The sequence below is a fragment of the Salvelinus fontinalis genome, chromosome 27 (genome assembly GCF_029448725.1).
Source record: "Salvelinus fontinalis isolate EN_2023a chromosome 27, ASM2944872v1, whole genome shotgun sequence".
Lineage (NCBI taxonomy): Eukaryota > Metazoa > Chordata > Actinopteri > Salmoniformes > Salmonidae > Salvelinus > Salvelinus fontinalis.
The window spans coordinates 14,043,792-14,064,299 of NC_074691.1; the positions used below are offsets into that span (position 1 = coordinate 14,043,792).

Consider the following 20,508-nt stretch of genomic DNA (forward strand, 5'->3'; position numbering starts at 1 on the left):
AGATGAACAAGAGCTCAGTGTAAGCTCATGATGATAATTCCAGCCAGGTCCAGGGCTCAGAGCGTAAAAGTCAGACAGGATCACTGAAGCAGAGCTGACTGTTCTGTGCCAAAGCCAAGCTGTGAGCTCTAGACAAGTTAACCAAGGACGGTAGGTAGCCTAGCGATTAAGAGCGTTGGGCCAGTAACCGAAAGGTCGCTGGTTTGAATCCCTGAGCCGACTTGGTGAAAACTCTGCCGATGGGCCCTTAAGCAAGGCCCTTAACCCTAATTGTTATGCTTAATCAACTTGGTCTCATAGACTAGACATAACATAGTAAATCTAAATCCGGGACACTCAAATTAGTATGATATGGTAACATAAAACAGAAGGTTACTAAAGGCAAAAACAAAAGGAGGACAGCTCGTGGTAATGGCTTAAGCAGAATTAGTGGAATGGTATCAAATATATCAAACACATAGTTTCCATGTGTTTGATGCCATTCCATTGACTCCATTCTCAATTATATTGCAGCCCAATGCTAGAAATGTGAAATAAGCAATAAGAAGTGGGCTCCATTATTATGATCCTACACAAAACACAGCCCTTATTTTAAGTGTTTGTAAAATCCCCTTTGTGAAAAATGAATGGTGTATACTACTTCATCTGAAAACTCCTAAACTGTACTAGTTACATGGTTTATACTTCAGAGTGTTTTCTGGAGTTTGTAAAACCAAGGGAATTTAATTGTTTTTTCCCCCATTAATTGATTAAGCTTTGAGGTGAGAAGTGTGTTTGTGGTCTGAGTGTTGACACAGCCCGGTTGCACATAGCCCAGTGCTTGTGTGGCAGAGTCACGCATACTGTACCTTGGATTTACTTTCAATGAAGATTATGTTAATCCACCACAATCTCCTCAACAGATGCTCAGCCCAGCACAGCACAGAGTCGTGTTCAGTACAGGCTGCATTCCAAAAGGGCACTTCTCATCTGAATACATGCAGCCCCATACTGTACTCTGAGGAACACACATAAGTCTGAGTGTGTGGAGAGGAGATTAGTTCTGCCCTGATATTAACTGCCCAGCTGGGTTGCTTGGTATATGACAACGACGGTTGACGCTCACTGCCTGTGAGAAGATACAGTAACAGGGAAACTATCTGAGGGTCCACCACTGTTGTTCAGATGATTTGTCCACGGAGCCTTGACCTAATAAGAAAACACTTGCAGAGCCAGATTGTGCAATAGCTCGCTACTTTATCTGAGCAGGACATTCCAGAAGCTTTGCTTCTCAGTTTTCACTATGAGATAGAAACACTGTTATCTTCAGCAGTACATATACAGTAGATGTCTAGTTACTTGTCACACTTCATATACATTAATTGGTGCTTATTTTGAAAAAGACAATCATTCTTTAAACTGTCAAACAGCAATAGTGTTGAAATTGCGCACAATTCTCTAAACACAGTCAAAGAAGAATGTCTCTATGGCAGCTATAATAAACTATCCAAAGTCACTCTAAAGTGCAATGATGCAATGTTCTGTTGGTGCCAAAGGTGGCATTTGATCAATACCCTATCAAGTAGTGCATGCTGACCTGTAAAGCCAAAGCTCATTTTAGAGCTACAAAGTAGAGACAGTTGTGTTCAGTTGCCTGTGAATAACAGTTTCATTCAGGAATAACAGACAAATCTGAGTAAAGTCATTTTATTAAATCCATAAGTATAACTATCACATAAAAGAGCATAAAACCAAATTTCCAAAAACAGTAGTATGGTCATTCACTGAAAAATAACAAATATGAGGAATGGATTGAAACAAAACATAACCTTCAAATATTGTCTTTGAGTTCTGTCGGAGGGAACAATCAAATATACATCATAGATGAAATTTATATTACGTAGATAACAGATTCATTCATCTTGACTTTTTTTCATTCAAAATATGGACTGAAATCATTGAGTAGAGAAGCAAATCTAAACTTAAAACATCATTGTTCTTCACACTTTGATCGTAAAATGTTTGCTAAGATTGAAGTTTAATTTCCTTGGCTTGAGGCCTATATTGGCTCTCTGTAGATTCTGATTCAACGCTAACTCCTTGAAATGACTGTGGTAAAAGAACAGCTTTCTGACTGGATGAAATCAAGACCAATCAAATGTATTTAATAAAGCCCTTTTTACATCAGCAGATGTCACAAAGTGCTATACAGAAGCCCAGCCTAAATCCCCAAACAGTAAGCAATGCAGATGCACAAAAACATTGTTCATCTGGATATCACCACATGAAACCGAATCTCATCGGGATGCAGTTGTATACATTTCACATCTGTATCACTCTGGATTATTGACGCTGGTGAAGAAACCTTGTTTCCTTTTACGGTGGGAATTAAACAAGTAACTGTGCTGTAGTTACAGCATACTATGCACCACGTGTGCCATCAGACCGTCCGAAAGACATGACCAGATTGAGAAAAGTGCTGTGAGATGAAGGGACAGATAACAGCAATAGCCAAGGTTGGAGACCTAAAGGCACAAAAGGCACTAAGTGTGGAGATTTCTGTTTAGTGTGATGCAGAAAAATAAGAGACTGCTATCCTGTAATACTGACTTTCAATGTGGGGCTGGTGGCAGTAATATATACATTTTCGGTGAAGCTGGAGGTAGAAAATTTAGTACATAACACATTGAGGCATAGGAGTTACCAAGGATATTTTCTTTTAACTCCCCATTTTGAAAGCCTGCTGTAGCTGACCTCCAGTCATCCGCTGGTGTGTATATTGTCAAATGGCATTAATCATAGTCAAGAAAACACATGTCTAAACAGATCAACCTCCTGTACTACAAAACATTCATTATATTGTGTAACATTGGAGAAAAATAAAACTGACTAGGAGCATCTAGAAGAACATTGCACAATATCATTCCTAAAACACATTACAGTTCAGCCCAGGTGTGTCAATTGTACTCTTTGGTTTGCGTACCACAAACACATGAATTGTGGACCAGTTTACACAACAAAAAAGTCTGGATACAAAAGCTAAATTTCACTTCTAGAATGGACTTCCTAGCCTATATTATTTTGATGAGCAGTCTACGCAGCTAAATGTTGAGAGTGCAGACTTGGTGTCAGTTGGCTATGGAACACCATAATGGACACAATTGCCATACGTGCACTAAATGCATGTCCTAGTGGGGTCAATATATGAATTCATGAGTACCCTGTATTGATTTGTTAAATGAAAACAATGGTTACGATGGTGATAACTGTACTTAAGTCGACAATCTAGTTTCATTGAAGAACTGTTAACTGAAAAGGTATGGAGAGCCACAGCACAATATGAAATTAAGCACACCATACGGCTTCGAAGAAGCACATGCTTACTTACCCCGGTATAAAACCATTCCAGAAGTAAGCGTTTCCAGCATTTTAATACTTTTTCACATTTCTATACTTTCTCCAGCCTACTCCACAAATCCATAACAGTCAACATTGCCACTACATGCCATCTAAAAGTTCATTTCCTCCCTCACTGATTGCAGGGACAGGAATCCCATCCCTTTTGTTTATTAAGACCTTCCCAGTCTCTGGGATTTCAACCCTGTAAACATTGTGTTGACAGAGCTTGGAAGTACTCACAACGAATCATTAAAAAAAAAACTCAACTAAAAATGTCCATAGTAATGAGAAAAAAAAAGACCATATTATAATTTATAATAAATAATTAACCTTTGTTTATATATTTGTATGAAAAGGTCTGCGGAAAAAGTACTATAAGCCAGCAAAACAATGCATGGCACAGCTCTTTATTAAAAAAAAGCATATTGCCTGAAATGTGTGGAGTCAAGCAGCTCAACTCTTGAGTTTCTCAGATGGTGATGTGGAAAGAGTCTCCTAGCCAGGAGTCCTTGCTAGTCCCGTTTTTGGGAGATGTCGCCTCACTTCCCTCCGGTTGGTCAGTTGGTGTTGTGCTCGTCTCCTGGTAGTATTCATCATCTTCATCAAAGTAGCCATTCTCTATCCCGTGCCCGGCACTGAGGTCATGGCAGCTGCCCTTGTACTCCTGGATTGACTCGTGAAGGGACCAGAGCTGACACAGCAAAGACATATCCTGCTGACGCAACCCCACCTGGAAAATACAAAATTAAACCAGGATTATTTTAAATGCTCACCTAAACTTTAGAGATTAGACAAAAGAGCAGATGGTACTTCATGCCTAGCCCAATATTGGACTAAAGGAGCCTAACATTGCTTCTTCTCTACCCAACGACCAAGGAGTAAAGGTGCAGTCTATGCATCTAAATGTTCTGTTTAAAGGGCGTATTGGCTCAGGAAGCCAACTCCATCATCCAAAAGGTGAATCAGTTGCCAATTGTAGTTTGGTTCTTGAAACAAATCCCCCTACTTTCATAATACATCTAAATAACTTCCCAAGTGCAAAATACACACTTACTGCTCACTTAAACCGATTTTAACAGTAGCAGCAGACAGTATTTCAGTGACAACATGTGTATGGCTTCTGTCTTCTGCAGACAGCCAATTAGACGCGGGTAGCTAATTAGAAGGTAGTTAACTCTGTATTCCATCGGTTTTCGTAAACAAGTGCTGTAGCATAAAATATGGCCGTGTGGGAACTCTACCCCTATAAAGTTATGTATCAATGCAACATTTTTTGTATTATGTTTCGCCGATAATAGCTCCTTCATATTATAAATGAGAAAGTCCCTATGCATCCAAAACCGTACTGCAAGTGATGCCTGTTAATGTTCAGACCGAGCGTCGCGGCTCCCACCCTACAGAAAATATCTTCATCCAGTGAGTTGGGTAGTGTAATGGAACAGTCATGATCAAGGGCTACTTCCTGCCTTCAGCTAGAAATATTTGTTTCTCTCCATTCAATCAATATTTTATGGGATAAAATATTAATCATAAGATAAGCCTACAGTGAGGATTTCATTTCGATTTGTAAGCCTTCAAATAGCTACTCAAAGAATCATCTGTTCACAAATCATATTCACAAATTTAGTATAGACTGTAGGCTATCAAAGAAAACCAAACTGGCATCAAATCCTACAAGCAACAACAATGTATCATGTTTCATCGTGGTCCTGCCACCGTTGAGTATTGGCTACAGTGTTGCAAATCTTATCACAGAAATTGGAAACTGCTAGTGTAAAATTTCTGTTTACATGTTTCAGCTGACTATAAAAATTACGGTACTAATTAGACCATGAATTAATGAAGTCATTTGGAGTAATTTCGTGACTGTCAGAACAGCGGTTCTCGTGATTTCACCATTCTGCCTTGTAAAATGAGATTGAAAACATCCCATCACGATCCTGTTTGCAATCAGAAATCACATCCCCTCCACTTACCATTTCTTTTCGGAGGAGTGCTAAAGCCGCATCAAGGTTGGCCGGTTTATTCGCAAGCAGATTGTCGGAATTGTTTCGCCCACGACTAAGGTCGTCTTGGATCATGGTTTTCTTTGCATACATCCTTTCCATCTCTCTCCAAGACCCGCCGCTTGAATTCAGCAAGCCGCTCAGGCTCTTCGGCAGTGGGGGTAGCCCCTCAATGAAGGCCAGTGTTCCGCCCGCTGTGCCGTTCGCCGATTTACCGTTCATCGTTATACCTTTACCTTAAATTCAATACTTTAGTGGGAAGACGTTTTAGTGGTTATAAATAACCACATCCGGTAAAGAAATTCGCCTCTCCGACGAGCACCATGCAACAGTAGAAATATTCGTTGACGCCAACAGCCGTAATCTCCTTTATGGCTCTGGCTCGCACTTCCTGTCCCTTTAACACATTCTAGTTGGATTGGGCGTCACCCACGGTGACGGACAGGAAAGTGTGGTTGAATATTTACAACCTTCACCAGTATTTTTTTTTTGGGGGGGGGGGGGGGGGGGGGGGGTGTTAGAGACGCTCCTATCTAATTCATGCTGTTTATTGCTAAAGTGAGTCACAGCTCTACAGTGTGAGGATTTGATTTATTTATAAGACAATTGTCTGGATTCACACAGACAGTCCAATTCTGATATTTGTTTTCACTAATTGGTATTTTGACCAATCAGATCAGCTCTGAAAAACACCTGCTGTGAAAAGATCTGATGTGATTGGGCAAAAGGCCAATTTGTGAAAAAGGTCAGAATTGGACTGCCTGTGTAAACGCAACCAATGATAATGAGGAACCACCAAATAGCCATAATTTCATATTTTATCAAATGAAAGTTATCAAGCTTATTTTCTTGCAATTCTCCAATTGTGGGATACAAGTGCATTGATATGTTGTTTAGTATAATGGCACACTTCGCAAAGAAACAAACATGACATATGCTACATGAATACGGCTGAGAATAGTTCAAAAGGCATTACTTAGGCTGAGGTCTTCATGACACGTGTCTGCAGAACAAAGGTTTTCAGTATGAAGGACAGATGGTGGGATTTCCAACCATGGTCCTGTTTCATTAACAGCCCCTCAACAAAGAGACAAAGCCCACCCAACAGAGGCACATGTGGCCTATACTAGGGCAGATGTCATTGAAGAAGCAAGGTCTCAACAAATTATGTGTAATTGTAAATGTGAAAAACTAAATGATCAATGTATTCCCTTACTTAAAAAACATTATTTTATACCCTATGAATTGGCAGTGCGTCAATACGAGTTGAAATGTACTCACAATGTGTTTTTGATGATACACTGCACAGTCAAGACAAGGACAGTTATTGAGTGACTACCCCATTAGGCCTTCCTAAGTGTTGGTGACTTTTGACTGCAGTGCACTCAAGATGAACGGATTATGAATTTACCCCTGTGGACATGTGCTTTAAAAACAGGCTAGAGGAAACAGGTGCAACTTATCTTAGAGCTTCTCATTTGTGTGTATTCTCACTAAAATGTATTGTATGCTATTTTTCACTGTGCTAATCATCTGGGATGTCCTCAGAATCTAGCAGGTCAGGATGAGCAGAAGTTGTGACACAGCTGCCTGCCTCATTGTTGTGCCTTGAACTCTACTGCCCTCCCTCTCTGCCCCTCTGCCATGACATATCTCACCCCACTGCCCCTGCATCATCCTTCCCTAAATAACATATGCCTTGATTTTATTCCAGAATGAACCAGAAATCATTCAGGGAAAACCTTCCTTTGTACATGTAAGACCACAGACAAAAATAGCACTATTGGTATTATATTGCACAAGCAGTTTTTCTTTTCGGAAACTGTCATTGCTCTCTTGGCCCGGTCTAGTTACATCCCCATAACACCTTCCTGTACTCTTTGAATGTGAATCAAAAGAGGATTCTCAACAATGCTCTATGACCTTGGGAGGGCAGGAATTCTATTCAAATGTGTCTAAGCATGTAAGGGCATTGAAGTATGTGTCTGAGAATTATGTCATTTTTCAGTTAATTGAATTAGTATAGTTATATGATGAAATGGTATTTGAGACCATCTTATTGATTTCTATTAGTCTGCCATTGAGGAAGGAGGACTATGAAGTCACATTCAGTCAAAAGACACATAGAAGGTATGTAAGAACATTTAATTTTCCTTTCATAAACATTCCAATTAAAACATGAACGTTGGTCTTACTTCATCAGAAACAAAACAAATCCAACATTCAATTTAACATTTATATCAGCAGCACACATGCAGAAAATAATCTGCAAATACATTAATACTCTTTCAATGATGGTATTACCAATGAATATTTAAAAACAAGACAACTAAAACACTAAATATCTTCAATAACAGCCTTGTTACTGGTTGGCTACACACTACTACTACGGATAATTTACAGAGGCTTAAGAGAAATTCACAATAGTGCTTTCCATTGAACAAGGCATTAAACTATTATCGATGACATGAGTCAGCACATGCCCTTGTAAAATACTTGACCCTGTCGAATGTGACGAATTCTAAGGCCTAGAGAAGTGAATAGCAAGCACGTGTGAAATTCAATACTGCCCGATCAGCATACCAGGAAGACACTTTCCAAATTTAAGACCGCAGCAAATTGCCTATGCAATGGCAACATTGCCTTGACCCATCAAGTCAAAGTGGCACCAATGAAATCAATTATTCATGAGCGAAGACCAATGCTAGAACATTTTCTTAAACATGGTTATCTGAGGTAGCATTTCACAATTGATCAACGTTTTTGGAAATATTTACATGGATCTACTAAGGCACAAGTCTCTCTGCAAACTACCATAAACGTAACAACCCGGTGCAGTCCAGATGTTCTTCTTTAAGACTTAAACCAACAGGGTTTTTCAGAGGGTTTTACATGATGTAGGAGATGAAAACTGGAAAACTTTATCTCTAATTACAGCAGTACTACATGAGATACAAATGATATTTCAACTTATTAGCAAAACCGGCTTTGAATTCAGGGAAACAAACTATACAACTTAACCTATGCTTAGACCTGTTAGAGGTTGTGCAATATAAAACAGCTGCAGGGCATTCTCCTCACATTTCAGTTCTCACAAGAGACAGGAATCTAAATGTCCATTGATTTTTGACTCTTGCACCATGGCTTGGCATACAGGGCAGCTGACGTTCACAGTAAGGCTTATAGAGCTGGCAGAGTTGTTCTGAACTGCAGGATGGGCTGCTGGGGTTGTCGGCATGGCAATGTCCTCCCTTGTACTCCTTGACGTGGATGGTGATGACTCACCAATTGTCTGCTGAAAGAAGTCAAAGATGTGAGCAGAGGTGCGGTCTTCCCAAGGCCTCTTCCTAGAAACTGGAATGTTGACTCCACTAGGCTTTTTAGGGCCTTTGAAATATTTTGAGGGGTGAGGCTCGAGGGACACGGCAGGTTTTGATGTGGCCGCAACACCAGAGAAATGGCTATCCAGTTGTCTGGTGTCTGAGGAACTGACAGCTTTGGCTGGTTGTCCAAAGGTCAAACCACCCACAGATGAAAATGCACTTTTAGTCTCATCTGGAGGTTTTGAGACAGTGGATGTACTAGAACTAGCTGCACTTCCAGACTTCCAGCCACTGGCGTTAAAGAGGTCTTGGACAGACCTTTGCTCTGTTTTGGCCTTGAAAGTGTCTGAGGAGTCACTATGTGGCTTGGACACAGTGGTGTTGGATTTGTAAATCCTAACAGGTGAGCCACTGATGTTGACAAATGCCTTGGTGTTGCTGACAGATTTTTTAACAGGGGGTTTCGGTCCTCTGAATGGACCGTGTGCTCCCCCTGCTATGGAGGTTGTGGTGCTTGTGCTCCCCTTCTTCTGTGGGCAGCTCAGACCTAGCCGTCCAGGCGAGTCAATTCCTTTTGCCGTCGCTTGAGCTGGAGGTGACAGCACAAGCCTGGGGGACACAGGAGTAGTGAAGGGTGTTGTGGGACTGTTGACAATAGGTTTCTTGAGTTGAAATGACGATGTCTGCGAACTCCCTCCAAGCAGAAAGCCTTTGCCACTGAATGGGATGATATTCCTTATGTCCTGTAAACCAGAGCCTGAGACAAAAACATAGGAAATAAAATGTAGATTCACCAAGACACATTCACTAAGCCATATTTTGAATTATAAATTATATTACTGCTCTCAGCATTCATCAAATGAGAAAGAGACATGTATTACCTGCAATAGCTGTACTGGAAGGCTTGCTGTTGCTTGTGGGCTTGTCTGTAGGCTTCTTGTCTTTGCTGGTGTCTGTCTTGCCTTGGCTGGTGTTTGTCTTCTTGCCTTTCTTTCCATAACCCTCCGGCTCCTTGACCTTGGTATAAGTCCCCCCACAGGAACGCAGGTGGTCCCCCCACCATGTGTCTTGGGCTGAGGGGGCACGGTTCATTGCCCTCTTCACGTATCCAAAGTAAGGCTTGCGAGTTCGACAGGGCCCATCACAGCGCCACCAGTGCTGACGGTAGAGATCCACTTCATCGTGGAACGTGTGATAGACCTGGTGGAACACCGTTGATTCAGAAGTCAGATGCATATCAACACCAAGTACACTTTGACTGGACACAGAGAAGAACCTACTGTGATTTTAGTGCCAGTAGCTTGGTTGATTCTGTCCATGTGCTTGCAGAACTCAGGTCCATGCCCATCACGATCCCTGTTGTTTAGAGTCACGAAGAGCAGTGCATGGATCATCTCATGCAGAAGTGTCTGGAATAAATAAGAGTATTTTTCATGTTATGCTATACTGAATAAATGACACCACAGCCACTTTGCATGTGTTAAATCTTATACAATTGTTATCAATCTGAGAAGGTTCAGGTTGGTTAGTCAAAGTACCTGTACAAGATCCCGACGGGGTCTGAGTTTCAGTAAAGGTTCACTGAGTCGAATAGAACACAGTCCACCTCGTCCTTCATAAGAACACACACCTGCACACCTACAATTTAAGATTTTATGAGGGGACAGGCATTGAATAATATAACATAAGGGAATACTCTAACCACAAGAAAACAATCACAGTTCGAGTTATACACGGATAGTGAATGGGCAACATGTTCTAATGTAAGAGCTCCAATCAGAAACACGTGAATCATATCTGATGATTGATACAACAATGACTTACAGTGTCATTCGGGGGCTCCATTTGACTTCAACACCACTGAGCTTTCCCCAGAAGAACGTCTCATTGAACTCCAGGAACATCGCCCTCACATCTGGGCTTGGGTCAAGCGTCTCCCACGACTCATCCACGATTGACATGGGTTTCTCTGGAGCAATAGATGGACGTGGATAGGGGATGACATCGCTGCTAGACTCAACTTTCCGTTTTTTGGTGGTTTGGCCATAGCTGTTGTCATCATTTGTTGAATTTGTGGATGCCTCGGAATTAAATTGCTCTTGCAGCTGAATGGCAAGCAGGAAATCTTCGTCCATGTTCAACTACTGATGGATGAACATATAATTCAAGTTAGATGGATATAAGATAGCTAAACTAGATAGCTTGTGATTTAACGTTGACTAACTAAATAGCTAACGTTAGCCAGTAGGCTAATGAACACACCAAAACCCAATCATATGATTTGGCGCTGGATAGCTCTAACTTTAGCAACCATCAGATGACTGTCATCGCGGTCTAATCAATTTGATTGTCATATAGCTATATCTACGTAAGAGTATCTCAATATTCAGCTTAAGTTAAATGTAGATTAATTTCTGTAATTATTTAGCTAGTTAACGGGCAACACTACAGAAAAAATGTTTTCGCTCTTTTTCAAAATACTTCCTGTGTACGTGTTTTCCTAGTTTACGGTGATATTTTTCATTCTATGGTACTGTTGGGAACTCTGGGATACGTTATTCCGCCACAGTGGCACTCGCGAATAAATGTTGTCCAACTAAATAGTTACTCGGGATTTTATATAAATACGCTGAAATGAAAGAACATTTATAAAATACAAATGTTGACTGTAATTTTTATCTCTCAATATGACTATAACTTAAATGACTAAGCGCACAATTTATTTATTTATTTTATTTTACATTAATTTTTTTAACCCATAGACCTTCTATTGGCCACCTAATTTCCGTCTCGTGACGTTTTGGGCAAAGATGTTGTTCTGTCTGTGTTTTGGGTGTTAACATATTTCCTGTTAGCGCAGCAGCTAAAAAACATAACATATTTATGTATATTAATCAGAAGAAGACACCTTTTTTTTTTATCAGAAGAAGACACCTAGTAACCTGGGAGATGGCAGAGCAGGCGAACAGACTGCGCAAGCAATTAGAATCAGCTAATTTCGACCCGCAGAATTATGTCAAGCATCTCTCACAACAATCTGATGGCGACAGAGATTTGCAGGAACATCGTCAAAAAATACAGACACTGGCAGATGAAACGGCTCAAAACCTGAAGAAAAATGTCTACAAGAATTACAGACAGTTCATCGAAACTGCCAAAGAGATTTCATACTTGGAGAGTGAGATGTACCAACTGAGTCATATTTTGACAGAGCAGAAAAGTATAATGGAGAGCATTACCCAGTCTTTGCTCTCAACAGATAAGGATGAAACTGCGAAGGAGATGCTGGCAGCATTCCCTAAAGACACAGAGGAAGTGAAACAGAGAACACTGACTACACTGCTTGAGAAAGTGGAGGGGTGCAAAAACATTATGGACACCCCAGGCAGGTATTTAGTGTACAATGGCGACCTGGTTGAATATGATGTGGACAACATGGCACAACTTCAAAAAGTGCATGCCTTCCTGATGAATGACTGCCTTCTCATTGCCACCTGGTTAGCGAATCGCCATGGTACAGTGAAGTACAAATACAATGCACTGTATGATCTGGAGAGCTTTGCCATTGTCAACGTGAAGGACCACCCCCCAATGAAGGACATGTTCAAAATCCTGATGTTCCCCGAAAGCCGCATATTTCAGGCAGAGAACAGCAAGATTAAAAAGGAGTGGCTGGAGATCCTTGATGAGACCAAGAAAAACAAAGTGACAAAAGAAAAACACAAGAAGGAAGAGGTAGAGGTTCCCAACTCACCTGTGAGACCAGAAGCCTCGGTTTCGACCAACCCTTTTGATGACAAAGAGGCCAACCCTTTTGACTCAGAGGAGGCAGTGGATCTGAGCTTGGAGTGGATCCAGGAGCTTCCCGAGGACCTGGACGTGTGCATTGCCCAACGGGACTTTGAAGGTGGTGTGGACCTCGTGGACAAGCTGAATGACTACCTGAAGGACCAGCCTGTCAACCTTAGGGTGAAAAACCTCAGGGTGAAGGTGGATGAGCGTGTCCGACAGCTGACGGAGGTGCTGGTGTTTGAGCTTTCTCCTGACCGTTCCCTCCGCGGAGGACCCAAAGCGACCCGTCGGGCCGTCTCTCAGTTAATCCGGCTGGGGCAGCCCACCAAAGCCTGTGAGCTCTTCCTTAAGAACCGAGCCGCTGCTGTGCAGACCGCCATCCGCCAGCTGCGCATTGAGGGGGCTACTCTACTCTATATACACAAGCTTTGCAACATCTTCTTCACTAGCTTGCTGGAGACTGCCAAAGAATTTGAGATGGACTTTGCCGGTAACACAGGCTGCTACTCTGCATTTGTGGTCTGGTCCCGGTCATCCATGAAGATGTTTGTGGATGCATTCAGTGGGCAGGTGTTTGACAGCAAAGAGAGCCTCTCCACTGCAGCTGAGTGTGTCAAGGTGGCCAAGGAGCACTGCAAGCAGCTTAGTGAGATTGGCCTGGACCTCACCTTCACACTGCAGTCCCTCTTGGTTAAAGACATCAAGTCAGCCCTGCAAAGCTACAAGGAGATCATCATTGAGGCCACCAAGCACCGCAACTCTGAGGAGATGTGGAGGAAGATGAACCTGATGACTCCAGAGGCTCTGACCAAGCTGAAGGAGGAAATGTGCAGCTGCGGCATGAGCAGCTTCAGTCAGTATACAGGAGACGACTGCTGGGTCAACCTCAGCTACACCCTCGTGGCCTTCACCAAACAGATGATGGCTTTCCTAGAGGAGGGGCTGAAGCTCTACTTCCCAGAGTTGCACATGGTGCTGCTGGAGAGCCTGAGGGAGATCATTCTTGTGGCTGTACAGCACGTTGATTACAGCCTGCGGTGTGAACAGGAGGCAGAGAAGAAAGCTTTCATCCTACAAAATGCGTCCTTCCTTCACGATACTGTACTCCCTGTGGTGGAGAAGAGGTTTGAGGAAGGAGTGGGGAAACCTGCTAAGCAGTTACAAGATTTGAGAAAGAGTGCACGGACCATTCGTGTCAATCCTGATAGTACTATGTCTCAGGTCTAGTGGGTGGATGATTATCTGGTGTGAACAGCACTTTGATGACACTGTTGAACTTCAAATCTTTGGCCAGAATTTATGAAATCTATTATTTCTGTCGTATAGGCTATTCAGTGATGCTTCTTTCTGTTTTAATATGATGTTGAAGAAAATTACATCGAGATAGTTTGTAATTTTGAATTTCCCTTATTTTTTCTATGCTTGATGATATAGCATTATGAATAGTAGGCTAACTGCAATAGGATGACTGATTAATGTTTTATCCTAATGCATTGACAATTTTATTGATTTGTACAAATGCGCCTCTGAAAAACACTGGTATCACACAAATTCTCTCACAAAATAAAAAGGGAATGCATTATAACAATTTTGTCCAGTTTATTGAAAAAACAATTTGTTTATATATACTGTTTTGATTTCTGCCAAAAAAATTAAATTGTAAGGATTATTGAGCCAAATGGTGAAAAAGGATTTAGACTTTATAATATAGCTTTGGACCTAGTCTTTGCAAATCTCATGATTTTCAAAATAGGTAATGGATTGGATATTTAAAATATTTAAATTGGTTGAAATTTGTGCCCTGCCTTGAACTACATGCTGGGATTAGGCTATGGGAGTGAAGCTTGCTTTTGGGGATAACCTGACCCCACCCCTTAAAATCTTCTAACTGCAGTTCTGAGAAATGTTTCAAGTTTTATCAGTCGTATGTATGGGATACGCATGGTATTCATTGTCCAACGAAATGCTTACTTGCAGGTTCCTACTCGACAATGCAACAACAATAAGAAATAATCAAATATAAGAATAAGAACATATACAGTTGAAGTCAGAAGTTTACATACACCTTAGCCAAATACATTTAAACTCAGTTTTTCACAATTCCTGACAATTAATCTTCGTAAAAATTCCCTGTCTTATGTCAGTTAGGATCACCACTTTATTTTACGAATGTGAAATGTCAGAATAATAGTAGAGAGAATGATTTATTTCAGCTTTTATTTATTTCATTACATTCCCAGTGGGTCAGAAGTTTACATATACTCAATTCGTATTTGGTAGCATTGCCGTTAAATTGTTTAACTTGGGCCTCCCGGGTGGCGCAGTGGTCTAGGGCACTGCATCGCAGTGCTAACTGCGCCACCAGAGTCTCTGGGTTCGCCCCCAGGCTCTGTCGCAGCCGGCTGCGACCGGGAGGTCCGTGGGGCGACGCACAATTGGGCTAGCGTCGTCCGGGTTAGGGAGGGTTTGGCCGGTAGGGATTTCCTTGTCTGTGGCGGGCTGGGCGCAGTGCGCGCTAGCCAAGGGGGCCAGGTGCACGGTGTTTCCTCCGACACATTGGTGCGGCTGGCTTCCGGGTTGGAGGCGCGCTGTGTTAAAGAAGCAGTGCGGCTTGGTTGGGTTGTGCGCTAGCCAAGGGGGCCAGGTGCACGGTGTTTCCTCCGACACATTGGTGCGGCTGGCTTCCGGGTTGGAGGCGCGCTGTGTTAAAGAAGCAGTGCGGCTTGGTTGGGTTGTGCCTCGGAGGACGCATGGCTTTCGACCTTCGTCTCTCCCGAGCCCGTACGGGAAGTTGTAGCGATGAGACAAGATAGTAATTACTAGCGATTGGATACCACGAAAATTGGGGAGAAAAGGGGATAAAAAAAAAAAAAAATTGTTTAACTTGGGTCAAATGTTTCGGGTAGCCTTCCACAACCTTCCCACAATAAGTTTGGTGAATTTTGGGCCATTTCTCCTGACAGAGCTGGTGTAAGTGAGTCAGGTTTGTAAGCCTCCTTGTTTGCATACTTTTTCAGTTCTGCCCACAAATTTTCTGTAGGATTGAGGTCAGGGCTTTGTGATGGTCACTCCAATACCTTGACTTTGTTGTCCTTAAGCCATTTTGCCACAACTTTGGAAGTGTGCTTGGGGTCATTGTCCATTTGGAAGACCCATTTACGACCAAGCTTTAACTTCCTGACTGATGTCTTGAGATGTTGCTTCAATATATCCACATAATTGTCCTGCCTCATGATGCCATCTATTTTGTGAAGTGCACCAGTCCCTCCTGCAGCAAAGCACCCCCACAACATGATGCTGCCACCCCCGTGCTTCACGGTTGGGATGGTGTTCTTCGGCTTGCAAGCCTCACCCTTTTTCCTCCAAACATAAAGATGGTAATTATGGCCAAACAGTTCTATTTGGTTTCATCAGACCAGAGGACATTTCTCCAAAAAGTGCGATCTTTGTCCCCATGTGCAGTTGCAAACCGTAGTCTGGCTTTTTTATGGCGGTTTTGGAGCAGTGGCTTCTTCCTTGCTGAGCGGCCTTTCAGGCTATGTCGATGTAGGACTCGTTTTTACTGTGAATATACCTACTTCTGTATCTGTTTCCTCCAGCATCTTCACAAGGTCCTTTGCTGTTGTTCTGGGATTGATTTGCACTTTTCGCAACAAAGTACGTTCATCTCTAGGAGACAGAACGCGTCTCCTTCCTAGCGGTATGACGGCTGCGTGATCCCATGGTGTTTATACTTGCGCACTATTGTTTGTACAGATGGACGTGGTACCTTCAGGCGTTTGGAGATTGCTCCCAAGGATGAACCAGACTTGTGGAGGTCTACAATTTATTTTCTGAGGTCTTGGCTGATTTCTTTTGGTTTTCCTATGATGTCAAGCAAAGAGGCACTGAGTTTGAAGGTAGGCCTTGAAATACATCCACAGGTACACTTCCAATTGACTCAAATGATGGCAATTAGCCTATCAGAAGCTTCTAAAGCCATTACATAATTTTCTGGAATTTTCTAAGCTGTTTAAAGGCACAGTCAACTTAGTGTATGTAAACTTCCGACCCACTGGAATTGTGATAGAGTGTATTATAAGTGAAATAATCTGTCTGTAAACAATTGTTGGAAAAATTACTTGTGTCATGCACAAAGTAGATGTCCTAACTGACTTGCCAAAACTATAGTTTGTTCACAAGAATTTTTGGAGTGGTTGAAAACGAGTTTTAATGACTCCAACCTAAGTGTATGTAAACTTCCGACTTCAACTGTAAGTATAATACAGGAAGGCACAATTTATCGTCCAATATTTACATGTGTTTTGGGGAAAGGACACGAAGAGTGCAGATTTTTCAAGGACGCTCTTCAGCCACTTGCTGAGTGGTGTCACGCCCTGACCATAGAGAGCCTTTTTATTCTCTATTTTGGTTAGGTCGGGATGTGACTAGGGTGGGTAATCAAGGTTGTTTTATTTCTATGTTGGCCTAATCAAAGATTACTCTTGAAATCATGAAATTAAAGATAGCTAGTCTTTTTTTGATTGTCTAATTTGGGATTGTGTCATACAAAGCATTAATTATGAATTGTTCATGTTGTGATGTTTTTCCCATTGTGATGTTTTTCCCATTGTATGAAGCAATTAGAATCCTAATATGACAGCCCTTTGATTGGATCTCAGGTAATCTGAGACCAATTGATTTATAAACTGGCACAATGGATGTAACTGCTGCAATGCACATGTTAGGGCCAGAGGACACATTATATTGTCCTGACTGGTTAATTATGCCTGACAGTTGCACATTTCAATGACAGTGACACAGTAATGCCAACCAATCTGGCAAGAACAACGGGTGCGTATGCAAAGCATGTGAGTCATGGATAGATATACAGTACATGAAGTATGTGGACACCTACTTGTCGAACATCTCATTCCAATATCATGGGCATTAATATGGAGTTGGTCACCCCTTGCTGTAATAACAGCCTCCACTCTTCTGGGAAGGCTTTCCACTAGATGTTGGAACATTGTTGCCAGGACTTGCTTCCATTCAGACACAAGAGTACTAGTGAGTTCGGCTACTGATGTTGGACGATTAGGCCTGGCTTGCAGTCGGAGTTCCAATTCATCCCAAAGGTGTTCGATGGGGTTGAGTTCAGGACTCTGTGCAGGCCAGTCAAGTTCTTCCACACCAATCTCGACAAACCATTTCTGTTTGGACTTTGCTTTGAGCATGGGGTCATTCTCATGCTGAAACAGGAAAGGGTCTTCACCAAACACTTGCACAGAATCGTCTAGAATGTAATTGTATGCTGTAGCATTAAGATTTCCCTTCACTGGAAGTAAGGGACCCTAACCTTAAAAAACAGTCCCAGACCATTATTCCTCATCCACCAAACTTTACAGTTGGCACTATGCATTGGGGCAGGCAGCGTTCTCCTGGCATCTGCCGAACCCATATTCATCCATTGGACTGCCAGATGGTGAAGCCTGATTCATCACTCCAGAGAACGTGTATCCACTGCTTGTGAGCGGCTGCTCGGACAGTTCTTGTGCTGACGTTGCTTCCAGAGGCAGTTTGGAACTCGGGAGTGAGTGTTGCAATGGAGAACAGTGTAATGGTTTTCTTCCAGGGTTGAAGGAGAGGACCAAAGTGCAGCGCGACTAGTGTTAAACATGTTTAATACAAGAACAAGTGAAACACTACAAACAACATACAAAATAACAAATGTGCAAAACCGATACAGACCTATCTGGTGCAGAACACAAACACAGAGACAGGTAACAAACACCCACAAAATCCCAACACAAAACAAGCCTCCTATATATGAGTCTCAATCAGAGACAACGACTACCATCTGCCTCTGATTGAGAACGCACACTAGGCTGACATAGAAACAGACAAACTAGACACACAACATAGAATTCCCACCCAGCTCACGTCCTGACCAACTAAACACATACAAAACAACAGAAAACAGGTCAGGAACGTGACAGAACCCCCCCCTCAAGGTGCGAACTCCGGGCGCACCCCTAAAACTCAAGGGGAGGGTCTGGGTGGGCATCTGTCCGCGGTGGCGGCTCCGGCGGTGGACGAGGGCACCACTCCACCATTGTCTTTGTCCACCTCCTTAGCGTCCCTTGAGTGGCGACCCTCGCCCCCGACCATGGTCCAGGAACCTTCACCAACTCCCCTCTACAATAGAGGAGACAACTCAGGACAGAGAGGTAGTTCAGGACAAAGAGGTAGCTCAGGACAGAGAGGTAGCCCAGGACAGAGAGGTAGCTCAGGACAGAGGGACAACTCCGGACTAGTGGCAGCTCCGGACTGAGTGGCAGCTCCGGACTGAGTGGCAGCTCCGGACTGAGTGGCAGCTCCGGACTGAGTGGCAGCTCCGGACTGAGTGGCAGCTCATGACTGGAGGGCAGCTCATGACTGGAGGGCAGCTCATGACTGGAGGGCAGCTCATGACTGGAGGGCAGCTCATGACTGTAGGGCAGCTCATGACTGTAGGGCAGCTCTGGCAGCTCCTGACTGGCTGGCGTCTCTGGCAGCTCCTGACTGGCTGGCGTCTCTGGCAGCTCCTGACTGGCTGGCGTCTCTGGCCGCTCCTGACTGGCTGGCGTCTCTGGCCGCTCCTGACTGGCTGGCGTCTCTGGCAGCTCCTGACTGGCTGGCGTCTCTGGCAGCTCCTGACTGGCTGGCGTCTCTGGCAGCTCCTGACTGGCTGGCGTCTCTGGCAGCTCCTGACTGGCTGGCGTCTCTGGCAGCTCCTGACTGGCTGGCGGCTCTGGCGGCTCCTGACTGACGGACGGCTCTAGCGGCTCCTGACTGACGGACGGCTCTAATGGCTTGGGACAGACGGGCGGCTCTAATGGCTCGTGGCAGACGGATGACTCAGACGGCGCTGGGCAGACGGATGGCTCAGACGGCGCTGGGCAGACGGATGGCTCAGACGGCGCTGGGCAGACGGATGGCTCAGACGGCGCTGGGCAGACGGATGGCTCAGACGGCGCTGGGCAGACGGATGGCTCAGACGGCGCTGGGCAGACGGATGGTTCAGACGGCGCTGGGCAGACGGACGGCTCAGACTGCGCTGGGCAGACGGACAGTTCAGACGGCGTTAGGCAGACGGACAGTTAAGACGGCGTTGGGCAGACGGGCAGTTCAGGCGCCGCTGGGCAGACGGGCAGTTCAGGCACCGCTGGGCAGACGGCAGACTCTGGCCGGCTGAGACGCACTATAGGCCTGATGCGTGGTGCCGGAACTGGAGGTACCGGGCTGAGTGCACGCACCTCTGGGCGAGTGCGGGGAGGAGGAACAGGGCTCTGGCGATGCACTGGAAGCCTGGTGTGTGGTGTAGGCACTGGTGGTACTGGGCTGGGGCGGGAAAGTGGCGCCGGATATACCGGACCGTGAAGGAGGACACACGCTCTTGAGCACCGAGCCTCTCCAACCTTACCAGGTTGAATGGTCCCCGTAACCCTGCCAGTGCGGCGAGGTGGAACAACCCGCACTGGGCTATGCAGGCGAACCGGGGACACCACCTGTAAGGCTGGTGCCATGTACGCCGGCCCGAGGAGACGTACTGGAGGCCAGATACGTTGGGCCGGCTTCATGACATCCAGCTCGATGCCCAACCTAGCCCTCCCAGTGCGGCAAGGTGGAATAGCCCGCACTGGGCTAAGCACGCGTACTGGGGACACCGTGCGCTTTACCGCATAACACGGTGTCTGACCAGTACGACGCCCTCTCACTCCACGGTAAGCCCGGGGAGTTGGCTCAGGTATCCAACCCTGCTTCGCCACACTCCCCTTTACCCCCCCCCCCCAAGAAATTTTTGGGTGAGCCTCTCGGGTTTCCAGCCACTCTGCCTTGCAAGCGCCTCATAATGCCGCCTCTCCGCTTTTGATGCCTCCAGCTCCGCTTTGGGACGGCGACACTCCTCTGGCTCTGCCCAGGGTCCTTCTCCGTCCAGAATCTCCTCCCATGTCCATTCCTCCCTGTACTGCTGCTGCTGTTGCTGC

The 20,508-nt window shown here is 44.3% G+C and overlaps 3 protein-coding genes across 3 annotated transcripts; 1 reads left to right on the top strand and 2 right to left on the bottom strand.

The window, feature by feature from the left end:
* Nucleotides 1–1,670: 1,670 nt before the first annotated feature.
* Nucleotides 1,671–5,799, bottom strand: LOC129825100 (protein FAM89A-like). Its single transcript, XM_055884881.1, has 2 exons — nt 5,355–5,799; nt 1,671–4,108 (listed from the first exon to the last, which is right to left on the bottom strand). The coding sequence occupies exons 1-2, from the start codon at nt 5,604–5,606 to the stop codon at nt 3,848–3,850; spliced, it is 513 nt and encodes a 170-aa protein (XP_055740856.1). The 5' UTR covers nt 5,607–5,799; the 3' UTR covers nt 1,671–3,847.
* A 1,711-nt stretch (nt 5,800–7,510) lies between these two features.
* On the bottom strand, nt 7,511–11,232 carry LOC129825102 (DNA-dependent metalloprotease SPRTN-like). The gene is made up of 5 exons (XM_055884883.1): nt 10,532–11,232; nt 10,246–10,345; nt 9,988–10,116; nt 9,589–9,907; nt 7,511–9,464 (listed from the first exon to the last, which is right to left on the bottom strand). Exons 1-5 carry the CDS (start codon nt 10,840–10,842, stop codon nt 8,476–8,478), a joined length of 1,848 nt encoding a protein of 615 aa, XP_055740858.1. The 5' UTR covers nt 10,843–11,232; the 3' UTR covers nt 7,511–8,475.
* Nucleotides 11,233–11,489: 257 nt separating this feature from the next.
* Nucleotides 11,490–14,087, top strand: LOC129825101 (exocyst complex component 8-like). The gene has a single exon (XM_055884882.1). It carries the CDS (start codon nt 11,591–11,593, stop codon nt 13,724–13,726), a length of 2,136 nt encoding a protein of 711 aa, XP_055740857.1. The 5' UTR covers nt 11,490–11,590; the 3' UTR covers nt 13,727–14,087.
* Nucleotides 14,088–20,508: the final 6,421 nt, after the last annotated feature.